The sequence below is a fragment of the Aythya marila genome, assembly GCF_965140915.1.
Source record: "Aythya marila genome assembly, chromosome: 1".
Taxonomy (NCBI): Eukaryota; Metazoa; Chordata; class Aves; order Anseriformes; family Anatidae; genus Aythya; species Aythya marila.
Window position 1 is genome coordinate 30098234 of NC_139042.1, and position 20766 is coordinate 30118999.

Consider the following 20766-nt stretch of genomic DNA (forward strand, 5'->3'; position numbering starts at 1 on the left):
GCTGCTGCCTGGCCTCCCTCCTCCCCTTTGCCCACCCCAAGCCTCTCCATCTCCTATCAGTGGGGTGCAGCAGCTTGAAATCTGCAGGAGGATGCCTGGAAGATTCCCCCCACCCCGCAGCTCATCCCCCCATCCCTACGGTGGCTTGTCAGCCGTTCATATAAATAGGATTAACATCCGCAGTTACACTGAGCTGGGTTGCAAATTACGCGGGCTATCAAGCCTCGTGCTTCAGGGCATACGCTGATTACCATCGGAGGGGCAAAAATGAGTTTTTTCCAATAACGGGATATTGCATGATTGACTGGGGACATTACAGGGCAGAGCGGATTAGCCCCTGCCATCAGTATCAGTTACGTGTCATTACTGCATCAAAGCACCAGACGTGGGCGAGCCGCTTCCACCCGCGCAGCGCTGCAGGTGGCTGGGTCTGGAGGAGCTGGGTCAATTGTTAAAGCCACCGCTGGTTCCTAAGCCTGCTGGAAAACCTGCCTCCAGCAAGCTGCACTCCCTGCTTCTGCTGAGGAGCTCTCCCTCCTCCCCTTCCCCTCTTATGGCCAGATTCAGCCCTGCAGGATCCAGCTATCCCCAGCCCATCATCCTTTTTTTTTTCCCCCCTAACCCAAATGATGTTCCCCCAGCACTGGTTTCTGTGGCTCAGAGCCAAGGACTGAATCCTGCAGTTACAACGTGGAGGCCGTGGCTGTAAAACATCATCCTATACCTTCATTTTTTTACAAGCCCGAATCACGCGTGGGTTCCTGGGGCTCACGGATCTGCAGCTTTGCAGTCACAGAAAAGATGATTTCCTCCAAAACCCTGCAGCATCTCTTGGCATCTCCCAAATCTGATGGGACCAAGAGGTACTGGAGGAGCTGCTACAGCTGGTGGGCTGGATGGTATTAAGATGTTGGGGCATCTGACTGCTTGTGCTACACCAGGGCATCAAAGATAAGACCATCCAGGCTGGCTCTAGATAGTTTTCCCTATCCTGCTGAGATGACGCTGGGTCAGAAGATGCTATGGGCAGACAGCAGTGAAGTTGGCAATGGGGTATGTTCTCCTCAGGAGTGTTTCTGGTGATCAGTGCCCCAGGAAAGGATGCTTCTGACTGAAGGGTCTGCAGATCCTACCCTTACGGTGCTTCCAGGGGCTCATGAGAGGAACTGTGTTCCCCTTTAGCTCTGCTATGGATGAACAGCTTTGCCCGCACTCCACTTTCAGACCATCTCATTTCCTTCGTCTTGGCAGCAAATGATTGTCTCATTTGAATGGAAGAGCTGGAATTGACAGAAAATCCAAAATAAGAAACATAATTAGCAGCAAAACTTTTAATTCCCCATTCTAAGCTATTTCTAAGTGTGTTAGCTCTTATGTATTGAACGGGCTTGACATTTAGACAGTTCCTTTTAATGCTAATAGTGTTGATTACCAGGTTGAATCCTACTGCTTTGAGGAAACTGCTGCTCAGTATTCAGAGCTGCCAAGTTTCCCCCTGCACAGAAATGCTTGCTTTTCCTTCCCGAGAAATATGTATTATTCAGCACAACCACATGAAAATAAGGCAATCAAGGGAGTTAGGAACCTGAGCCAGCACGGGCAGCCTAGGCACAAGGTGTATGGCTGTGGGGTGCCCGGCTTTTATTTATTCATTATATTTTAATAACAATGAATAAAGAAAAAATATTTATAATATGAAAATACATCACATAATACATAACGCACATAAATAAATAAATAGACAAATATTATTTATGGTTTAGCCTTTCCATGGCTAAACGATCTCTCTAGCACCGGTGGGATGGGGCCAGCACACTGAGGAGGAGGAGGGGGTGAAAGGGGGAGTCAGAAAGGAAAAAGAAAGGGGAAGGGGAAGGGGAAGGGGAAGGGGAAGGGGAAGGGGAAGGGGAAGGGGAAGGGGAAGGGGAAGGGGAAGGGGAAGGGGAAGGGGAAGGGGAAGGGGAAGGGGAAGGGGAAGGGGAAGGGGAAGGGGAAGGGGAAGGGGAGGAGGAGGAGGTTTTCTACTCTTGCCCACTTGCAGTTTGCACTCATTTCAGGCCTCAGCTTTCCTCCATCTCCATACAGAGCCAAACACAGCAGGAACTCCTTCCTAATGGAAATCTAGGGGCAAGATTTTTATTTTTTTCCCCCCCATAACAATCACTATCAGATTATTTTCTTCGGGCTGTGTAATAGAGCTTTTTGTGCTCCCTCTCCTGAAGATCAATCGAACAGACAGGTGTCTGATTGCCCTCCTGTTTCAATGTATATCATCATTACTCCTTTCGGAGCTGCTGCAAAATAGCCCAGGTGTCAATACGAACAGAATTCAGCCTTACAGTTGCTTTAGATAAGGTTTTATAGGTAAAAAAATGGTAGGTTTTCAGAAAATAAGCCTCACCTCCACATTAGGGAGCGCACAATGTCAACACGAGGCTGCTCGGGAGATGCGGCCGCCTCCAGAAATGGGGCAGGCCGGTAAATGCTGGGAGTGAGAAGCCAGCCTGCCCTGACAAGCTTTGCCAAGGGCTAGCTGAGTGCGAGGAGATTACCATGGTCTGGGGAGCAGAGATACTTGAGCTCAGTAATTTCCCCCGGGGCGTGATTACCTTGTAATAGCCACTATCCCTCATCCTCACGTCTGGCTGGAGACGAGGGGCAAAGTTAGGCTCCTGGCTCGTATCCATCAGCTGGTAAAGAGCCAAGGCAGGAGTTTTAAGGCAACCTTGGAAAGGTGCACAGGGACGGGAATGTATATGAGGCCCTGTCATTAACAGCCTGAGTTTTCAGCCAGAAGAAGCTCTTATATATTGTGCAACTGAAGTCTCCCAGTGCTTTTATTTTTTATTTTTTTTTAATTTACTAGGGGAAAGCCTGAGTGAATGAAATCTAAACATTCAATCCAATATGTATTTGCTTTTTTTTGCTATCCCATCATTTGTAACCATGCATAACAAGCAGAAGAGGAGGTGTTTTCTTTGGGTGCTACCCTGGAACTATAGAAAAAACATGACCTAGGCCAGGACAGAGGACGGAGAGCTGAGTGACACCAAATATCTTGTTCTGAGACACAGCCGCTTGATGTCCCTGCAGGTCTGGAGGGCTGGACAGGCTTCCCCAGGTCCCAGAGCTGGCCATGGGAGGAGATGGTGGGAGTCTGGTGTCTGCAGAGGTCCCTTTTCCTATGTCAGACAGCAAAGACGCCTCGGGCTATATGTAAGCTGCTTTGCCTTAGAGGCCCAGCATGAACGTAAGAATGACTGCAGAGAGCCCAGAAGTGCGCCTGGCCCAGCATCCTGCCCTGGACAGGAGCCAGCAGATGCTCAGGAAGAAATACAAAAATAGAGCCAGCATTTGTTTGCATGCTTCCCAGAATACCCTCTCATCCCCTGGTGATCTGAGGCTCAGGAGCTCCTTGCGCTGCAGACACCATCTCTGCGTTTAATAGCCCTTGATGGATCCTTCTCCCATCGATCAGCTGCCACCCTATTGAACCAATGTAGACTTTAAATAGCCACCGTACCCCATGGCAGGGAGGATGGCAGCTAAAAAGAATCTCTTCTGTTTATTTTGAGCTTGCCACTTGATGTTTTTCTCTGGTGATTGTCCTTTTCTTTTGAAGAGCACTGAACGATGTGAACAGCTGTTCCCCAGTCACGCCACTCTTCCCATCACAAAACTCGGTCGTATTTCTTCTTCAGTCGTTTTTCTTCCAAGATAAAAAAGTCCTAATCTATTCAGTCGTTCCCTGAATGGAGGCCCTTTTATGCCTTTGATCATCCTCAATTGCCTTTCTCTGTAGCTTTTCTATTTCTTCTGTATCATATTTGAGATTGGTGAATCAGGACTGCACAATAGCATTCAAGAGATGGGAGCCCATGGATTTATACGGCAGCATAATGATTTCCTCTGTTTTGCTCCCTACCCCTAATAATTCCTAGCTTTCTGTTTGCTTTTTTTGATTGCTGCAGAGCATTGAGCTGGCATTTGCATAGAGCTATCTATTATAACCCGAAAACTCCATTCCCAGGTGGAAATAGCCACCTCAGAGCCCATTATTTTGTGTGTAAAGTTAGGATTGTCTTTTCCCATGCGCATCACTTTACATTTATCTACATCAGATTTTACCTGTGATTTTATTACCCTTCTATTCAGTGCCAGGGGGGTCTTTCTGTGACTCTTCACAGTCAGCTCGTTGCCTCAGCCGCCCTGAATATCATCAGCAAAATTCTCCTCTCTCTGCCCACCTCTATTTTGAGATTACTTCTGAATACTTTGAAAACACATGGGACAACGTTTAGGCTAAGAGAGCAGCTTCCTCTCTGAATTTTGAAGTGCCAGGTCCCAAGGAGAGGGTAGAAACGCAGCCTCACAAACTTTTTGGATGTCACTGGGGGTTAGTTGGTGCTTCTGGGAACGGAGGGCGATGTGCCTGATGTGCACATCTCCCTCTCCCTGCTGCACAAAGAGATGGGGGGGTGATGCTACTTGCTGGGTTATGCATCTGCCCCCTCCTCCAGACTGTACGGGACCAGCAGGAGACCCGATGGTGGCCCTTTTTCCTGGGCCCTGGCACAAATAAGCTCACAAATGCCCTGAGGCCCCAAGAGAGGAGACAGAAGGGAAGCACAGGATGGCAAAAGCCTTTATCTGAGAAAAGTGCAGCACACAAATCTGTGAGCCGTGGGTGCTGATGAATAAAAGCTAACCTGTGGCTCTTCCCTGCAAAAAGCAGTGTGTGAGCCTCTCGAGCTTGCCCAGGGAAGTCCAAGGGCAGAGTCAGAGGAGGAGCCACTGTCTGGTGGAGAAGAGCACGAGGATGACGGGACGGCAGCTCTCCTCCACACAGATGAGGTGAGGTTAGCACGAGGACCAGGAATTACTGTGACAAGCACTTTTTTGGTGTGGCTTGTTTGGTTTTTTGCTTTTTTTTTTTGTTATCTGGCAGTGCACATCTGAGACACGGGGTCACACTGAGTGTGGCTCCATCTGGCCATCAGGGATTTCGGAGGGGCTCGTTTCCCTCTCCTGCCAGCCCTGGTGAGTTCTCGTGGCTGTATCTAGAGCCAGGAGGTGCAGCATTGGCCCACTCTGGGGAGATGCCTTTCAGAAAGGACACTCCTCGAGCTGCAAGTGGTTTTCAAGGGAGAAGGAAAGATGATGTTTCTTCTCTGATATCTTCTCTGAAAGTAAAAATTGCTCAAAAGTGCAGCAGCTCCCACCTTTAAGAGACTTGACCATCCTAAAGGTTGACAAAGCAAGAAAAGAACAGGCAGCAGTGGCTGGGGAACAAAATATCTCTCGGGCTGTGCTAAGACCCTGTGTCTTCAGAGAAATAGCAAGGAGCTTCATCCCTTGTTTGTTCAAGGTTAAATCTGGGGGCTCGAATTCTCATGCAGGGTACCCAATGCCAACCAGCTGCTGGAGAACCAGGCAAGCTTGGTGTGCTCTGCAGCTAGACCTTAAGCCACTTTTGAGCAATTATGAGGCAGGAGAAGAGCTGATCACAAATATTTCCATCACGAATGATTTGCAAACAGTTTTTTTTTTCTTTCCAAAATGCAAACATCCTCATTTCCCTTGAAGTTTGCCTAAAAAACAGAGCACGTCTTGTATTTTTTTAGTGTATTCTCTCTGGGTTTTGTTTTTTAAAGAAGAAACAGGAGTTGCTTTTTAAAACTCATTTGAGCTTCATTTTGCTCTTTTTTTTTTTTCACTTTCTCAGTGCTTCACAGGATCTTAAAAGAGAGGCAAATTAAGTTGTTCCCATTTTCACATGAAAATCAATTAATACTTTTCCATTGAGCTTTTAGGAAGGGAAGAGTGCACGTAACAACTGCACTTATTTGGGAGCATACATAAATAAATATAGCCTGAGTTTCCTATTTATATATATATTTATATATATATATATATGCACAAAAAAAATAAGAGGTTTGGAGTTATGCTGAATGCAGTGGGTTTGGTTGCTTTTATGGAGCAGTCTAGATTTAATCCCAATTCATTTTAAAAAATAAAAATAAAAAATGACCCTGATGCTGAATTTCCTTTGTCCTCTGAGGAAACTGCTGTAACTGAAGAGCCTCCTGCAAGGTGCACCTTCTGCAGCACCCCTGAGAAGCCAATCCCAACAGTGGCTGACCTGAAGGAACAACCTCAGGAAAAAGTGAGTCTACCACTACGGTGTGAGGGCGTCTGCCATATAAACATTTATTTTTTTTTCATGGCAAAAGGGAGAGCAACCACCTCGTGGCAGAGGCAGAGAGGAAGGGATGAAGCCGGTGGGTGGAGGGAGCTGAAGGGTGAGGGGGCTCCTGGTCCTCCCAGGAGCTTGTTGCCAGCCCCACGGCTCCTGACGGGTGCTGCACCCCACAGCTCTTTTGCTGCCGGGGCTACAGGAAGGTGTTTGACACTGTCATCCAGGACCTGGTAAGCGAAGACGAGGCAGAGGAAGAGATGGAGGCTGCTCCCCAGGCCAACCCTTCGCAGGATGAGCTGCGGAGTAGCATCAAGGAGAAGCTGCTGCAACAGTAAGGGAATCGGAGAGACCGGCTGGGGCACATGCATCTCACCACGGAGGGCATGGACCAGGCCACATCTGTTGAGTTATCTGCCCTTTGCTGCTGTTTTCCCTTTTCTCCCACTGTTTTGGTCCTCTGGGGTCTGACTTGTAAGTGTCAGGAGATCTTCATGGGATCAGCAGCACATACTGAAATTCCCCTCAGGTTCAGAAGGACAACACAAGGTCTGAATGCCACACAGGGCATCTCTGGGTGGGATTTGAGCCTTTTGGGCTGTCTGTGGGGCCTGTAGGGTGCAGCAGTGTATGTGGCGCACAGCACTTGGTCCTACCAGCTGAATTTCCCCTTAAATTACAAGAGTAATTCAGTCAGGGGCATGACACGGGGCATGAAGCCAGGCTTGGGGGCCAGTTACGTGTGTGATGAGCTGTGTGAGCAGGAGGTCCTCAGGGCTGGGACTCACCTCTGCAAGCCCTCACCCATCACCTGCAGCTTCCCTGCACAACAGACAGGGAAATGGGCATTTCTCCTGAAATAACATCACAAGATACCTTTTTTTTTTCCCCTTAGATTTTGTGGGTAGTAACATCAGCCAACAATTTGATCTTATTTTCAACCCCCGTTGTTATTTTTGTTTGTTTGCTTTTAATCTTAGGTTGGATGAGGGAGGCTTTGAGAGCTACAGGGAACTACTTCAGCAGTACCTGAGATTTGTTTCCTGTGAGTACCTTTGCTAGCGAGCTGCTGTGATCACTGGGCTGGATTTGGAGCCAGAAGCACAGCTTCAGGGCACCCAGAGAAGAAGCAGGGATTGCAGCCCTTAATGTAGTAAAAGGTGTTGTAATCCTCATGAGGAGAGATCAAGGACCTTTATAGTTACTCAAAACACAGGTCCACATAATTCCCTGCCTGTGAGGCCTGCCAGCTATATGAGAGGAGCAGGGGAGGGTGCAGAAGAACCTTGCTAACTCATATCCAGTCCAGCCTTCACTATAAGTAATTCTCAGTTAGATGTTTCTAGCAAGGAGATTCCTCACATCTCTTAGGAAAACCATCCTACAGTGTCACAGTCCCTACCCCACACTATTTAGGCTAGATTTTCCCTTCCCACTTGTTTCTTCTCAAACAAAGCAAAAACTCCCCAACCTTTCCCTCAATTCCCTCTCCTTTCCGAATAATCCAATACACAAAGCTTGAAGATACAGACCTATGCCATTTTCCTCAACACCAACCTTCCAATTATTTTTTTTTCAGGGACCAGGATCTCTTTCAGACTCTCAAGACCAAGTGAATACACTGTCAGACCAAAGACTTCCGAAAAGCACTGCCCAACATCAGCCCCTCCGGAAGACCTGTTTGAGCTGGACAGTGACTGTGTTGCAGAGCACCTGAAGGTGGGGGTAGCCTCTTGGAGCTCTTCTCGGTGCTTTTCAGGCAGGGATTACAGAGAGCTGTACGGTGTTGAGTGTGCTCATATCCCATAAGAGGCATGTCTTTTCCAGTAAAGCGCATTTAGACACCACTTACAGCACATTTAGATACCACTTATGAGATGTGGGGAAGATGCTGCTTCAGCAAAATGTTGAAACCTTGATCAGTGAGTGCACCATGGCAATGGGACATACCTGGAAAGTTGAGCCTGGCATCCCTGGAGGTTTACAAGGATGACGTCCGTGTGTAAATGTTTTACTTTGGGACCATCCTGTGCAGCTTGAAGGCTGAATGCCACCAGTCAGCCATCTCCACCCCAAGTGAAACCTCAGCCCTGCTCTACTCGCTTCCATGCCATTCATCCTTCTCACTCTCTGAGCCAGGCTGCCCTATCCAAACCTCCTGGTGGGGATGGATCTGGGCTCTTGAGCTAGGAACCCCTTGGAAAGCTGCTGGTCCCAGGCCAAATCCAACAACTTAACAGCCAGAGAGTGGCTGCTGGGCCCCCCATCACCTCAGCACGGCCCTTCTCTTCTCCCCTTTCCTCTGCCTCTCCTCTCCCTCCCCAAACCAGAAAACATTTCTGCATTTTCCACAGGCATACAAGAAAACTGCCCGTGATTTATCACACAATCAGCGATGTTGTTGGCTTTTTTATTTTCGACATAGAAGCACATTATACTGCTCTCCCCTCCTGAAATATAGGGGCAGCAAATCCTCCTGCCTGGGACTGCCTGTCTTTTTTAGCCTCATAAAAAGCCTGAAAAATGAAAGCAGGTGCAAGATTGTCAGTTTGTAGCTTTTCTCTTCCCCTCCATCCCTTACAACCAAGGGGTGATCTTTAGCCAGTTTGCAGAGCCAAAACGTGCACCTTTGGGTTGTTAACGAATGCCGCAGCTCGGGCTGAAATCAGTCACTGCTCAGGTCCCCGGGAGCTGCCATGGATGAGTCCCTCAATTCCCCCTGAGAGGCAAAATCTGAGCAAGGCCCCTTTCTGCACCTGATAATCAGCTGCTGCTCTTAATGATGATGTTAAAGGGGAGAAGCTCAAGCAAAACAAGCTGCTCTCCTTTTTTTATTTTCCAGGAGAAGCAAGCAGTAATGCTTCTTACTCCTATTAGAAAGCACCACAGCTCCTTTGCAGTGCTTGGAGCTAAGCCCTCAGCAAAGAAATGTTTCTGTTTCACTTGTCAGGACGTTGCGGGATAAATTACTCGTGTGTCTGATGGAAAGAGGGCTCCTGGCAAATTATATCATCGGGGAGCAGCTAATAACATAAAATAAAAGGAGCTGAGCTTTGCATGTGAAACGTGAAAACACAGGATTGAAGGATGAGCTTCCCTTGGTTATTTAAAGGGCTTTAATTAAAAAGGAAGCAAATGGAAATATCAAGGCCAGGTGGAGAGTGTGGGACGTGATGTTTTGGGGTTGGTACAGGCATGGGGAGAGGAAGGCATGGTGTGGGGCACCCGCATCCCAAGCATCCAGGCAGGTGTCCCCACGATGCTCCCCTGCACCCCGCCTGCCTCTCACCACCCTGGTTTTGCTCCTGCAGCTCTGCCAATCCCCCGGCCCCGTGAGGAGATGCTATTCCAATGGACAGACCTTTTTTCTCCTGTTCCCAGATGGAAGCGGCCAGGTTTAGCATCCAGAACCAACGTAGCTCGTGTAGGGGGGAAAGCCGTACCTCGGGGTGGACCACCGTGGCTCTCCTCCTCCCCGGGGGTAACCTGCCTCTGAATTTGGGGCTGGCTTGTCTTTCCTTAACCGCTTCCCAGCTACCCGTCGGGCAACGTGGCCGTGCTGATCACCTTCACCAAGGAGGCCCGGTTCACCTACCTCGTCCTGGAGGACAGCAGGTACCTGGGCGTTAGGGCTGCCTTCGGGAGCCGCAGCCACGGGGTCTGCTTCCACCCTGACGGACAGAGCTGGTAGGTGCAGGCCCGGAGGGCCACACTTCCTCAGAGGGGTCTCGGTCCCATTACAGCACAGGGATAAAACCACTGCAGGTCCTGCCTGCAGCCACGTTGCTCTCTCATCCATCATATCCCAGCTCGACACCGCTGCAATCCCCAGCAGCACTGCAGCATCACCCTCAGACAAGCCCTGTCGTCCACCCCAGGGCACTCCCGACCCCGCTGGACCACACTTTTTGGACTGCTTCCCATCAGCACGAGCCCCAGGCTCGATGACGGCTCTCCCAGCAGCCATAAATTAAGGGCAACATGGAGTTAGCGATCACTCACGCATCTATAAAAAGCTTTTTTTTTTCTTTTTTATTCCCGCTGTTTCTTCCAAGCAGCAGCACGAGTTAACGCTGGGCTTTCAGAGGTGGCATTTAGGGGTAAGCTGTTGGCTCTGGATTCACCCCGTGTTTGTCCCCAGGATCATCCTGACCCCTCGCACCGGGATCTGCTTTGACCAGGCAGGGGGGAGCCAGAAGCACTGGAGCTGGCACGAACTCAGCCGCCACGTGCACGGCCCCCCTTTCCAGCCCATCGCCGCGACACTGAACGGCCACCTCACCCTTAAAATTGTGTCCCAGGACCAGATCCACCTGTGGTTCACGAGCCACAGCCACTGCATCCGCTTCAACGTGGGGGCCCGGCTCAAGGTGAGCACTTGCTGTGCCCGCAGCAGCCCGCCTGAGATGAGCCCCATTGCCCAGGGGCTGCTGCACGGGGCCCGGGCACGGATTTTCAGGTGAAAAAGTCACCGTTTGGCTCAAAAGCAAATTTCCTGCCCGTGTGAATCTTAATGAAATTCCCCCTCGGGAAAGCATTTAGCCGAGATTGAAACGCTGCCGCTGACGGGTGAGGACAGCACGTCTCACAAATTCATTTTGAGACACTCTCCCTTCTCAAAACGTTTAATATAAGCGTCAATACAAACACAATGCTCCTGATTTTATCTGAACGGCGTTTCACTTCACGTGAAACAAGCATCTGGGGACAGGGACAACCAAAAATCCTTCGGCATTTGTTGGCACTCGGGTTTCCCACCTCTGACCCTCCCGGGATGAGGGCAAGCATGAGGTTGGGTTCGAAGCGATGCTCTCCCACACAGCCTCCCCTCAGGGGTTTCAGCATTAACGCTCTTCTTTTTGCTTGGGCTCTCTTCGCAGCTGAAAGACCCCAAGACCCCAAGCCACCTGCTAAAAGGGCTCAAAAGCAAAGAGGAGCTCTTCCTGCAGTCCAAAAAGATTCAGCTCAGGAGCCTGCTCGCCAAAATAGAGGCAATTTTGCAATAGTTTTGGCAGTGCCTCAGTGATATCACTCCTTGCGCTTCATCTTCTACCTGCATGAAGTACTGGAACGAAGATCTCAAGACATGCAGCAGTTACACGAGCGCTTCAGATCCACTTTTCCTTCTTCAAGGGGATAAGTCTGGCACTCAGCCATGAAAATAAAGCTCCTTTTTCCAAGCCCACCTTCCTGTACATTGAGTCCTTGTAACACCAGGCCCACCTCAGCTGAAAACACCTGATGGCTTGTAGTTCCATCAGGGGGATTACATTGAACGTTACCACACTGATCACTGAGGGAGGAGATGGTTTCCCTCCTTCTCCTTCAGCTAATGAGCAGGACATGTGGAGCTCATATTGTATTCTGAGACCTTCATTTCCAAGATCTCATTCGCTGTAGGGTCTTGGCTTGGTTTTAGGGTTCAATAAGGCTAAAAATATGTGAGGTTAAGAGAAAGCAGCATTCACAGGCACAAGGCTGGAGTTTGCTGCAGTGACCACAAGGTGTTAGTGGCAAAGACGTTCTTCCTTTTCCTACCCACATCACTTCATCGACACCAAACAGGCACGGCTTGAGGAAGGGAGGGTTGTTTTTGCTTGGAGAGCACCCAGCCCAGTATAAGCTCTGCTGAGGGTGTCATTGTTGTGCAAAGAAAAATAAAGAAAGCATAAATGCCTGCAAAACTGCCTTGGCATTCACTGCATTTCCCAAGATAGGCAGTCCAAAGGGCCAAAGCTTTTTAGCAGGCTTCAAGCATTCAGGCAGCAGTGGTCACACGCTGCTGCCTGTGCCAGTCACCCAGCAGATAAATTCCACCAGAAAGCGGCGTTTGTCCTGAGATGAGTTCATTCAGATGACGCTGTCAAAGCCAGAGGGTGAAGGGATGCCTCACACTGACATGACAGGGAACAAACCAGGAGCCTCTGAAGGATGCGCTCCTACAATACCAAGGGCCAGAAGAACAGTTGTGGTAGTAAGAAATGATGGGCAAAGAAGCCTGCAAGCAACAGGAACAGCTATCAAATAAAATAATCGTTGTGCTTTCAGCCACCACCTCCCAAGTTTACTCTGAGTGAGGGCCAACTAGATAAAATATGTTTTGTTACAGTCACGGTTTCTTCCCCCCTCATAAAATTTCAAGCAAAGAGAGCATTTAGTCACGCAAGACCACTTGTCGGTAAAGAAAATACCAATTTGTCAGTAAAGAAAATACAAATTTACTTTATTATAACCATAAAGAGGGATTATTTCAACAATTAGCTGTACGCTCAGCACTCAGGTATACATCTGTGCCAAATAAAGTCATTTCTCTTACTGCCAAAGAACACTTCTCTTTAGCAACGCGCTCCCTGCCTGTGCTTACAGGGTGTTTATGGTCTCTGTATTACAGTTATCTTGACAGACAAGCCTCGGGATACAGAATAAAGCTTTACTCTTTGACCAAAATAGGAGGCAACATTTTTATTTAAAAAAATTAAAAACGGCAAGTTTCTAGTCAGATAATATAAAGCATCTTAAATTAATCTTCTGAAAGTATTTACACTATTTGTAAACGTAAATATCTGAAACTGTACATGTTTAAACAAATGGTCGTTTAGCAAACAGGCTGTATAAACTGATTGCTCTGCTAATCTTCCAGCCAGCTGACCTCGAGCTGTCCAGGTATTCTAGGAGAGAAAAGACCCAAATCCCGAGAGTGCCTCCTGCGAGGGCTTACCCTTCACATCTCCTCTGTACAATGTATTGTGTCCGCCACAGCTTTGTGCAGTGACCATGCAATCCTTCTGTAAAACTTCGTAAAAAAAAAAAATATACATATATTACAACGCACTGGACAGTATTTTACAGCCTGCGATTCTACGTAAGTAAAAAGAAAAAACAAAAGGGCAGGTTTGCTTCCTTGTTAGTTCCTTTAGTTAATTTTAAGGAGTCATGTAAGGTCCTATGAGTACCACTTGCGTACCTCAGCACCACTGCTGCAACACTTCTCATGGTAGCTTTAAATCCTACTGTTTTAGTCTCCAGCCACGTGATTCATAAGAGGAAAAACATTAAATCAAAACACCACTGATGTGCATGGAAGTGTCTCCGCAATTAAATATTTCAGAAAGAGTTTTTACGAGTGAGTTGAAAGGCTGCCACGTACCTCACCGTGGTTTTCTTTCGCAGTGCTGCACGATCGAGAGTTGCACACCGAGATACTCTAGAGCTGCTTTTAGTGTTTCACTCAATTAATGACAGAGGGGTTCGCATTCAGCTTTCCGAAATAAGGATCAATTAATGCCTACTGATCACAGCACGCTGCTTACCAGTAACTGAGCACTTAACCCCTGCTAACAACGATGATTTGACAGTGCTTATACATCCATTTCTGGCATCCCCTGCACACCCCCACTAGCATTTGCTCCAGCCCACAGAGGCTGTAAAAGTTCCGGTCCCAGTGCCCGCTTTGACTAATCCGACACCACCAGTTGATCTTGGGTACGGCAAAAATATACAAGAAAAAAAAAAAAAAAAACACCTCTAACCTAAAACTCTAAGTACCTGAGAATCTCAATGCTACGCTTTGCTGTAAAGCATCTGAAAACATGCAGTTCCCTCAGAAACAACAGAAATTATATTGCACAGCTTTCCATTGCAAATCCCAAGAATCCGAGATTCTTTACACGGAGTAAGGCTAGAGCATAAAACTTCACGCCAGGCCTCGCAGCTCTTAATCACCAGGGTACAAGAAAAAAACAGCACATCCAGTGTTTCAAGAAACGCTTCAGATGTAGAAAATAAAGTTTTCCCAGCTAAAAACCTCTGAATTATGTTCACACACTTGGTAAGTTATCAGGATTCTCAGGGGTGTTAAAAAATTGGAGCATGCCTGCTTAAGTCAAATGGTCGTATCAACGTGCTTATCTCCAAGCCTTGCAAATACCTACCACTGCTCCCATTTTATTCCCTGCACTCTACTTCCAGTGGGTTTTTTGAAAGTGCTTCTCTTCACTCCATTCATCAGCTTAAAGTATGAAAGGATTTTACATCCAAAAAAAAAAAAAAACAGGACTTCAAGAATATCTGGAGAAGGCAGTAACTGAGCTTCCATAAGAGTGATCAGCAAAAGGTTTGGTTTGTTTGCTTTCCCCCCCTTCTCAAGCCAGCAAATAGGAAGACCTTTAACAAATCAATAAAACTGATTTCTTTTTTTTAAACTTTTTCCTAAAACAGGGTGAAACAGCCTGGAGGGTTTTAATGCAGACTGGACTGCACGGGGGGATCCTTCATTTACTTCAAAATGTCTGCAAATGTCTTCACATCCCCTTCACTGTCTGCCACTCAGCTGAAGTTTGTCTGAAGCAGCCTCACTGGCTACTTGGACATCGACAAAAGTAAGTTGACCTGGAAGACAAAGCAAAAGCCCACATTAGACAGAACAGCTAAGTTCAGGAGCTGATGTCTCATATTTTAACCTTTAAACAGGAATTCATGGAAGCACACAGAGACTTATATGAAGCAGAACACCCATAGAACTGGTCAAAACTTCCAGTCAAATCCCAACTCACAGGCTTTGTAAAACACAGCTGTTGACAAGTCTTTTCAGCAGTCACAACCTATTGTTTCAGATTTTTTTAGGGTGACTTCTGGCATTGTCAAGGAACTCCATAAAAATCTGTGCACTGGAGAAAATGTCAACATCCATCTTAGATATCTGAAACACATTCGGGGTCCTTTGCAATCCTTGGTTCCCACAAACTAGAATATTGCTTCCGATGCACTTCAGCTTGTGGAAATGATCCTCAGGATCAACAGATAAACAACATTAGAAGAAGCCAACTGCCCTAGGACAACCCCACCTTTTCCAGTGCATCACACCTACTCTGTGCTCTAGGATAGTTAACACACATCCCTGTGGCCACGTTCATTGTGGGCAAACTCCTCTACCACATTCAGTTTGAATACTGGCAGCCCATGATATTAAGATTTTAACCACACTCCCTTGACTCCTGAAGTCAAAGACAGATTTTTGAAAACCTCCTTGTTTTTGTCAGAGAATTCCCAACCCCACTCACCTCTTGAGAAGGGTTATGTAGGATTAAATTTCAATTAAAAAACCGCACATTTTCCCAATCCAATTTACTCCAAATGCACCCTTGTAACTCTTTCCCCTACTTCCCAAACATAAAAAGTTGCTGCTTCTCGTATTTGTCAAAAGCGAGACCAATTTCACATGCACAGATTTTTTTTAAGCTTGTTCACTGGCTGTGGTATCTCTTCAAAAAGACAATGCCCAAAAATGGCAAGACTGCCATGATGTTGTACAAACCAATCCACAAAAACATCAGTCACTGCCTTCAATTTAAAAAAACTGTATTGAATATTCATAACAAACAAGCAAAACCTTTTATTTGACACCCTGGAGTTCAGAGAAAGTCCTGAGTTTAATCAACCAGGATTAAGGAGGATTTAAAAAAAAAATCTGAAGACTAAAAATAGTAAAAGTGAAAAGTTAACGTTTAAAAATAACGACAGTCACATGAAAAAGCAATTAATAAAACAGGGAGTTTCAATATATTCAGTACATACCTGTTCCATTGAAGGACAGGCTATGATCTGGAGATCTTCATTACTAAATTCTTCCTTTAACAAAGCATGGAGTTTCTGAAACATTTGCTGAATGTTGTTCTTTTAAAGGAAAGAAGGAAAAAGTCATTATTAAAAAAAAAAAAAAAAAAAAAAAAAACGCACAGAACTCACCCCAAACATTGACCAGAATAAGTACCAGAACCCACCTCCATCCCTGCAATGTATACTATGCAGGCTGAATATAAGAGGAAACAGGACAATTTTGGTTTTAGGCTAAAAGATACCGTGAGATTTTTTGATTTCACAGGCCTTTTCAATAGGTTTCACACCCAGAGAAGATCATGCTGAGGTACACAGAGCAGTACTCACCCTAACTGGCTTGAACAAAATGAATTCCGTATCTTTATTGGACAAGTATAAGGACATGCTTCGTAACGTTGATGGCAGCTTTGTTTTTATTGTCTTGTAAGTGGAAGAGACCATATCGTTGATCTTTGCTGAAAATAAGAGTAAACATACTTAATGAAGCAGAAGATCATGCTGTAATTGGAAATCTACATTCCTGAACAGCATCTCCCCTGTACTAGGGGTGATCACAACCAAATGAAATGAAAATAGGGGGGCAGACTGGGAAATAGGGGGGCAGACTGGGCAGCACAGCATCATTCCATCATATGAGCACACGCCAGTCCAGGCTCACCTCTCAGGACCTACTCGAGACATCAGCCTCTTACTCTGCATCAAAAGCACCCAACCCATTTCTGCCAGCTAACGCAGACTCCTCAGGTTCCTGGAGTTGCAGCCTTCCAACTGAAGGAGCAACAAAGTTTTACACAGGCCACCCCCACGTCAAACTGCCAGGAATAAATACTGCTAGTAAACAGAACAGCGCAGCACCAATTCTCCTTACTGTCCACTGGCTGTGTCTGGAAGAAGAAGGGCTGCACAGCCTTCTGCATTTTGAATCAAGCAGACAGGAATCCTCTCTCAGACAAGACCTTCTTTCTTTATTGCTAGGTATTTTAATGGCTTTACAAGATCTTTGCTTAAAGGGCAGGGGCAACATACATTTTGTAGCCTTAAATCCCCGAAATTAGTATCCTATGTTTGTTTTTCCTCTCTTTCTACAGTGCCTCAATTTTCTCCTACTTACTCCTGCTTCCCACACAAATGACTCCAAGAAACAACAGAAGATCTGCTTAGATCTGCCTCTACACACATAATTATCTCCAGACAAACATTAAAAATACCCCTGAAGAAGCAGGAAATATTAAGCAGAAGCTCAAGTTAGCCCTTGAGAGTGTCTGACCATGGAGCAGCACTGAATTATGAATGAATATGGCTGGCTTTGCATTTTAAGAACGTGATGCAGCAACAGAAGGTTTCGATGTATGAATTGGAATAAACAGATTTCTCAGTGTCATCGAGAAGCTCAACTTGGTAATGCGAACAGCAAAGCAACCCAGGAACATCTGAACTACTCCAAATGTTCCTACGAAGCATTTGAGTTCTGAAAAGGAAGCACTTGCCACAGCTACAGACAATAAAAGCTTCAATACAGACTCGGATTTTTTTCTACAAAAGCCAAAGCTTCATCTCAACGTGATCAAGTAATTCCATAGGCACATTCTGCATCTGTTTGTGAAAATGCTGTTTTCATGCAAGAGCACTCACAGCTTGAGAAACACTCGATTCATTCAGCTATTGTTCCAATTAAACGCATATTCTTAAGTTTGTCAGGTTTTGATTTAGAAGTATCTGAAGACATTTAAACTGGCACACAAGTAAAAATATAAGCCAGGACTTTGAAGAGAAAGTTCTGAAGAGAAAGTCATCTTTTGAAGATGAGTTTCCTGCGGGAGTCTCAAACAGGTAAATGATCACGGCTTTAGCAGCCTACAAGGATCTCTGAAGCAGTATGAAAGTAAAACAAAGCAAATACCTGGTTGTGCCCAAGGTTGCTGTGAAAGGCTGTATTTGGGACCTCCTTGAGTAGCCATTGTTTTTAAAGCAGCCACCTAAAACAATGACAATCAACAAAATGATGTTTGTTTCTTTCAGCTGAAGTCACAACATACTGACCAAGTAACAATTGCACAAGTCTCCTAGTTACTGAACTCTCTTTTTTTCTAGGTCCTGACTTAACAATACACAGGGGAAACAGCTGGACAGAAATGCAGTTCAAAATTACAATCATAAACACGTCTTGAAAAAAAAAATCAAAATGGGATTAAATTTACAAAAATTCTTTGTGTCCTTAGGTGCCAAAGAAACCTCAAAAGGGAATTATACTTCATCACGTTAGTCAAACTCCCCAAATTGGAATAACTTCAACAATCTAGCAATCTCAGTTGATCATCTGCATTTTAATCACCTGTATTTTAGGCATGGTACTGGCCCCTCGCCCCATCATCACAGGCATCAGAAAATTTAACATTGTAATCTTCTAAATTCTCAGAAAGCCAGCAGCTGGGGTATTTTTGAAGTCCAGCAATGCTGCAGGACCCAGTTTCTGAGTTGTTGTGCTATAAAAACACATCTTGGTGCAACATGGATCCGCATCATGCTTTGTTTTCCAGAAATAATAGCTCACACTTCGTGCTTTTCTCAAGGTGTCTCGAATCCCGTGCCCTAGGAAAGGTTCTATAAAAAAGTGTATTGTAACAGGACAGCTTTTGTTCCTGTCCTCTAGGATGCCCAATCTACCTGCCTCAGTTTGTGACAGAAATTCCTGACAAAACAAGACTTGGAAGGAAAGCCCTGCTCAGCAATCACTTCACTGCTGTAAAATATGCTGAAAATAAAAGCCTTCAGCAAACTTAGCTGGCTGCTAAGAGTATACTGGAGTATGGCTGCCATAATCTGAGATTTCTCTTAAGAACACGCACAACCTGAGACTTTTATTGAGGGCTTACAAATTCAGTCAAGGTTGGAGAGTGCTTTTCCTGCAAACAGAAAAAAGCTTCTGCTGACTTTCATAGCCCTATTTCAACTCACTGAAACAGGTACAGCTTCTGAACAAAAGAGTGTAAGAGTTGCTTTTAAAAACAAACTATGCCTTGTTCTTTTAAACTATTAATTTTGAAAATGCTTTGACAGTTCCTTGTTGAAACTTAAAAGGAATCACAGTTTTAAAATGGGAAATGCCAACATCTTCAGCTAATCAGAGAGATCTAACAGCTTCTCCTGTACCCAATTTAAATACTAATTTCACTGACCTATCAGTATTTCAGTTAAGTTAACAAATATACAACATGCTTGTACCTTTGTCATGAACTCCTCCAGCTGTTCTATGAACTGTTTGGTTTGCTGCTGAATAAACTGCTCACAAGCTGATTTCAGATGACGATCTACATCCTTCTTCGAGTCGATATAATGTTCTCTGATTTCTGGAGTACCCTTGAAGAGAAGACAACAAATCCCTCCTTTTTATTTGCCAGAGATCACCACCCGCTTAACGACCAATTTTTTCTGAATGCAACGAGACTCCGTATTACCTCCAGCAAGAACTGTATCAAGGCATTGTTGCTGTTTAGTCTAAAAAATCTTGAAACTGTTTTAGGGTTCAGGATTTTAAATGCCGCATCTGTGAATCAGAAAATCACTCACACTGTAAGTAAATGGGCTTCAGCTCCAGGAACACAAAGCTTTATTCACTTATTTACTCATTAAGATGGTCAAGCCTCATTAGCATCATTGTAACACTACAGATCCCACGACCAGTAGGTGTGCATGCACATGCACACACAAATGCATACACACAGAAACACACACAGTACGCCTGGATCTAACAATTAACACAGTTCAAACAGAAAAATTCATTACATCAAACTAAAAAATGACTGATAACAACTGTAGGGCTATCAGCAAGCAAAGTGTGTGAGCTCTTTTCCTTTTGTAACAGCATCTACAAGTGAAAGACTTTTACATAAGCTACGTAGTTGAGCAGTTAAACTGGGAAAACCAAGCATGGTTGCACAAAGCGACTCAGAACTGACACTCTTTTCCTGTGTGCTTAATTTTTTAGTTAAGACTAAACCAAAAACATCAACATATTGAAATACATTCATATTTATGGTACCAAGAAATAAAAACAAAAATGCCTGCAATTAACACATCATCCTGAACTTATTCCTACTGAATTAAAGGAATGTTGTCAACCTGAAATCTAATCAAATTGGGAAAAAGAAAATCATCAATACAGTTTCTGTGTAGCTTGTTGCCCCAGTGTCATTCTTTTACCATCCTACACCTCCATCTGCTTTCTTTCGTATCAAAAGTAATTCTGTGCCTCTGGTGCTGGATGAAACAACGGGAGGGAAAGAAGATGTGTGAGTTAAAGAAGTGCTGTCAAAGTGCATTAAACAAAGAGGGAATGCCAGGCACTTAAATGCCAAACTAAGAACTCCGTGCAGTTAAAGGAGACTGCAGAGAAAGATTCATTCTGTTCTTTGAATTACTTCTGATTCCAAAGAGAGCCTAAGTTCTTCATTAGATGCCTACAAGCCAGAGAGTGTGAAAGCCACCTCTCCCCGCTATATTTTCCAGTTGCAATAACCTTAGTATTAAACTACTTTAAAAAAGTGGAAGCATGACTTTTACATTAAGCAGTGTTCCTTTCAGATATAAATCCCAAAGTACAATCTATGTGCAGAGAGCTTGGCTGGAAGACAATAAAACTCTTATTAGCCATGCTATCTTTCTACTACAACTCATCCCAAATATAACAGCCCTGCTGGCCTGTGCCACGCTACATTAAGAATTAAGCTCAGTCTACATTTTCAACAGCCTCCATTCCCCAACATAAAGAAAGCATTTCCCATTACTTACCACTACCGCGTGCGAAGCACTGGCTGGCACAAAAATTTATTCAGTTAATTAAAGAGGGAGAACAAACTTGTGTGTCAGCCAGGAAGAGACACCAAAAGGACGTATTTACCCTTTAACCTCCAGTCAACTAGAAACTACTCAACAGGTACGTGGTTTCATTGATGTTC

General features: G+C 45.3%; 1 protein-coding gene across 1 annotated transcript in view; it reads right to left on the reverse strand.

Annotated features, from left to right (window-relative positions):
* Window positions 1-12400: 12400 nt before the first annotated feature.
* Window positions 12401-20766, reverse strand: part of COG3 (component of oligomeric golgi complex 3) — a 29955-nt gene continuing 21589 nt past the window's right edge. The window contains exons 18-23 of the mRNA XM_082771203.1: window positions 19267-19355; window positions 19034-19168; window positions 17712-17787; window positions 16139-16266; window positions 15770-15868; window positions 12401-14584 (exon numbers count right to left, since the gene is read on the reverse strand). Of these exons, the coding sequence (XP_082627329.1) occupies window positions 14555-14584; window positions 15770-15868; window positions 16139-16266; window positions 17712-17787; window positions 19034-19168; window positions 19267-19355 (557 nt within the window). The 3' untranslated portion in view covers window positions 12401-14554. The remainder of the gene's footprint in view (window positions 14585-15769; window positions 15869-16138; window positions 16267-17711; window positions 17788-19033; window positions 19169-19266; window positions 19356-20766) is intronic.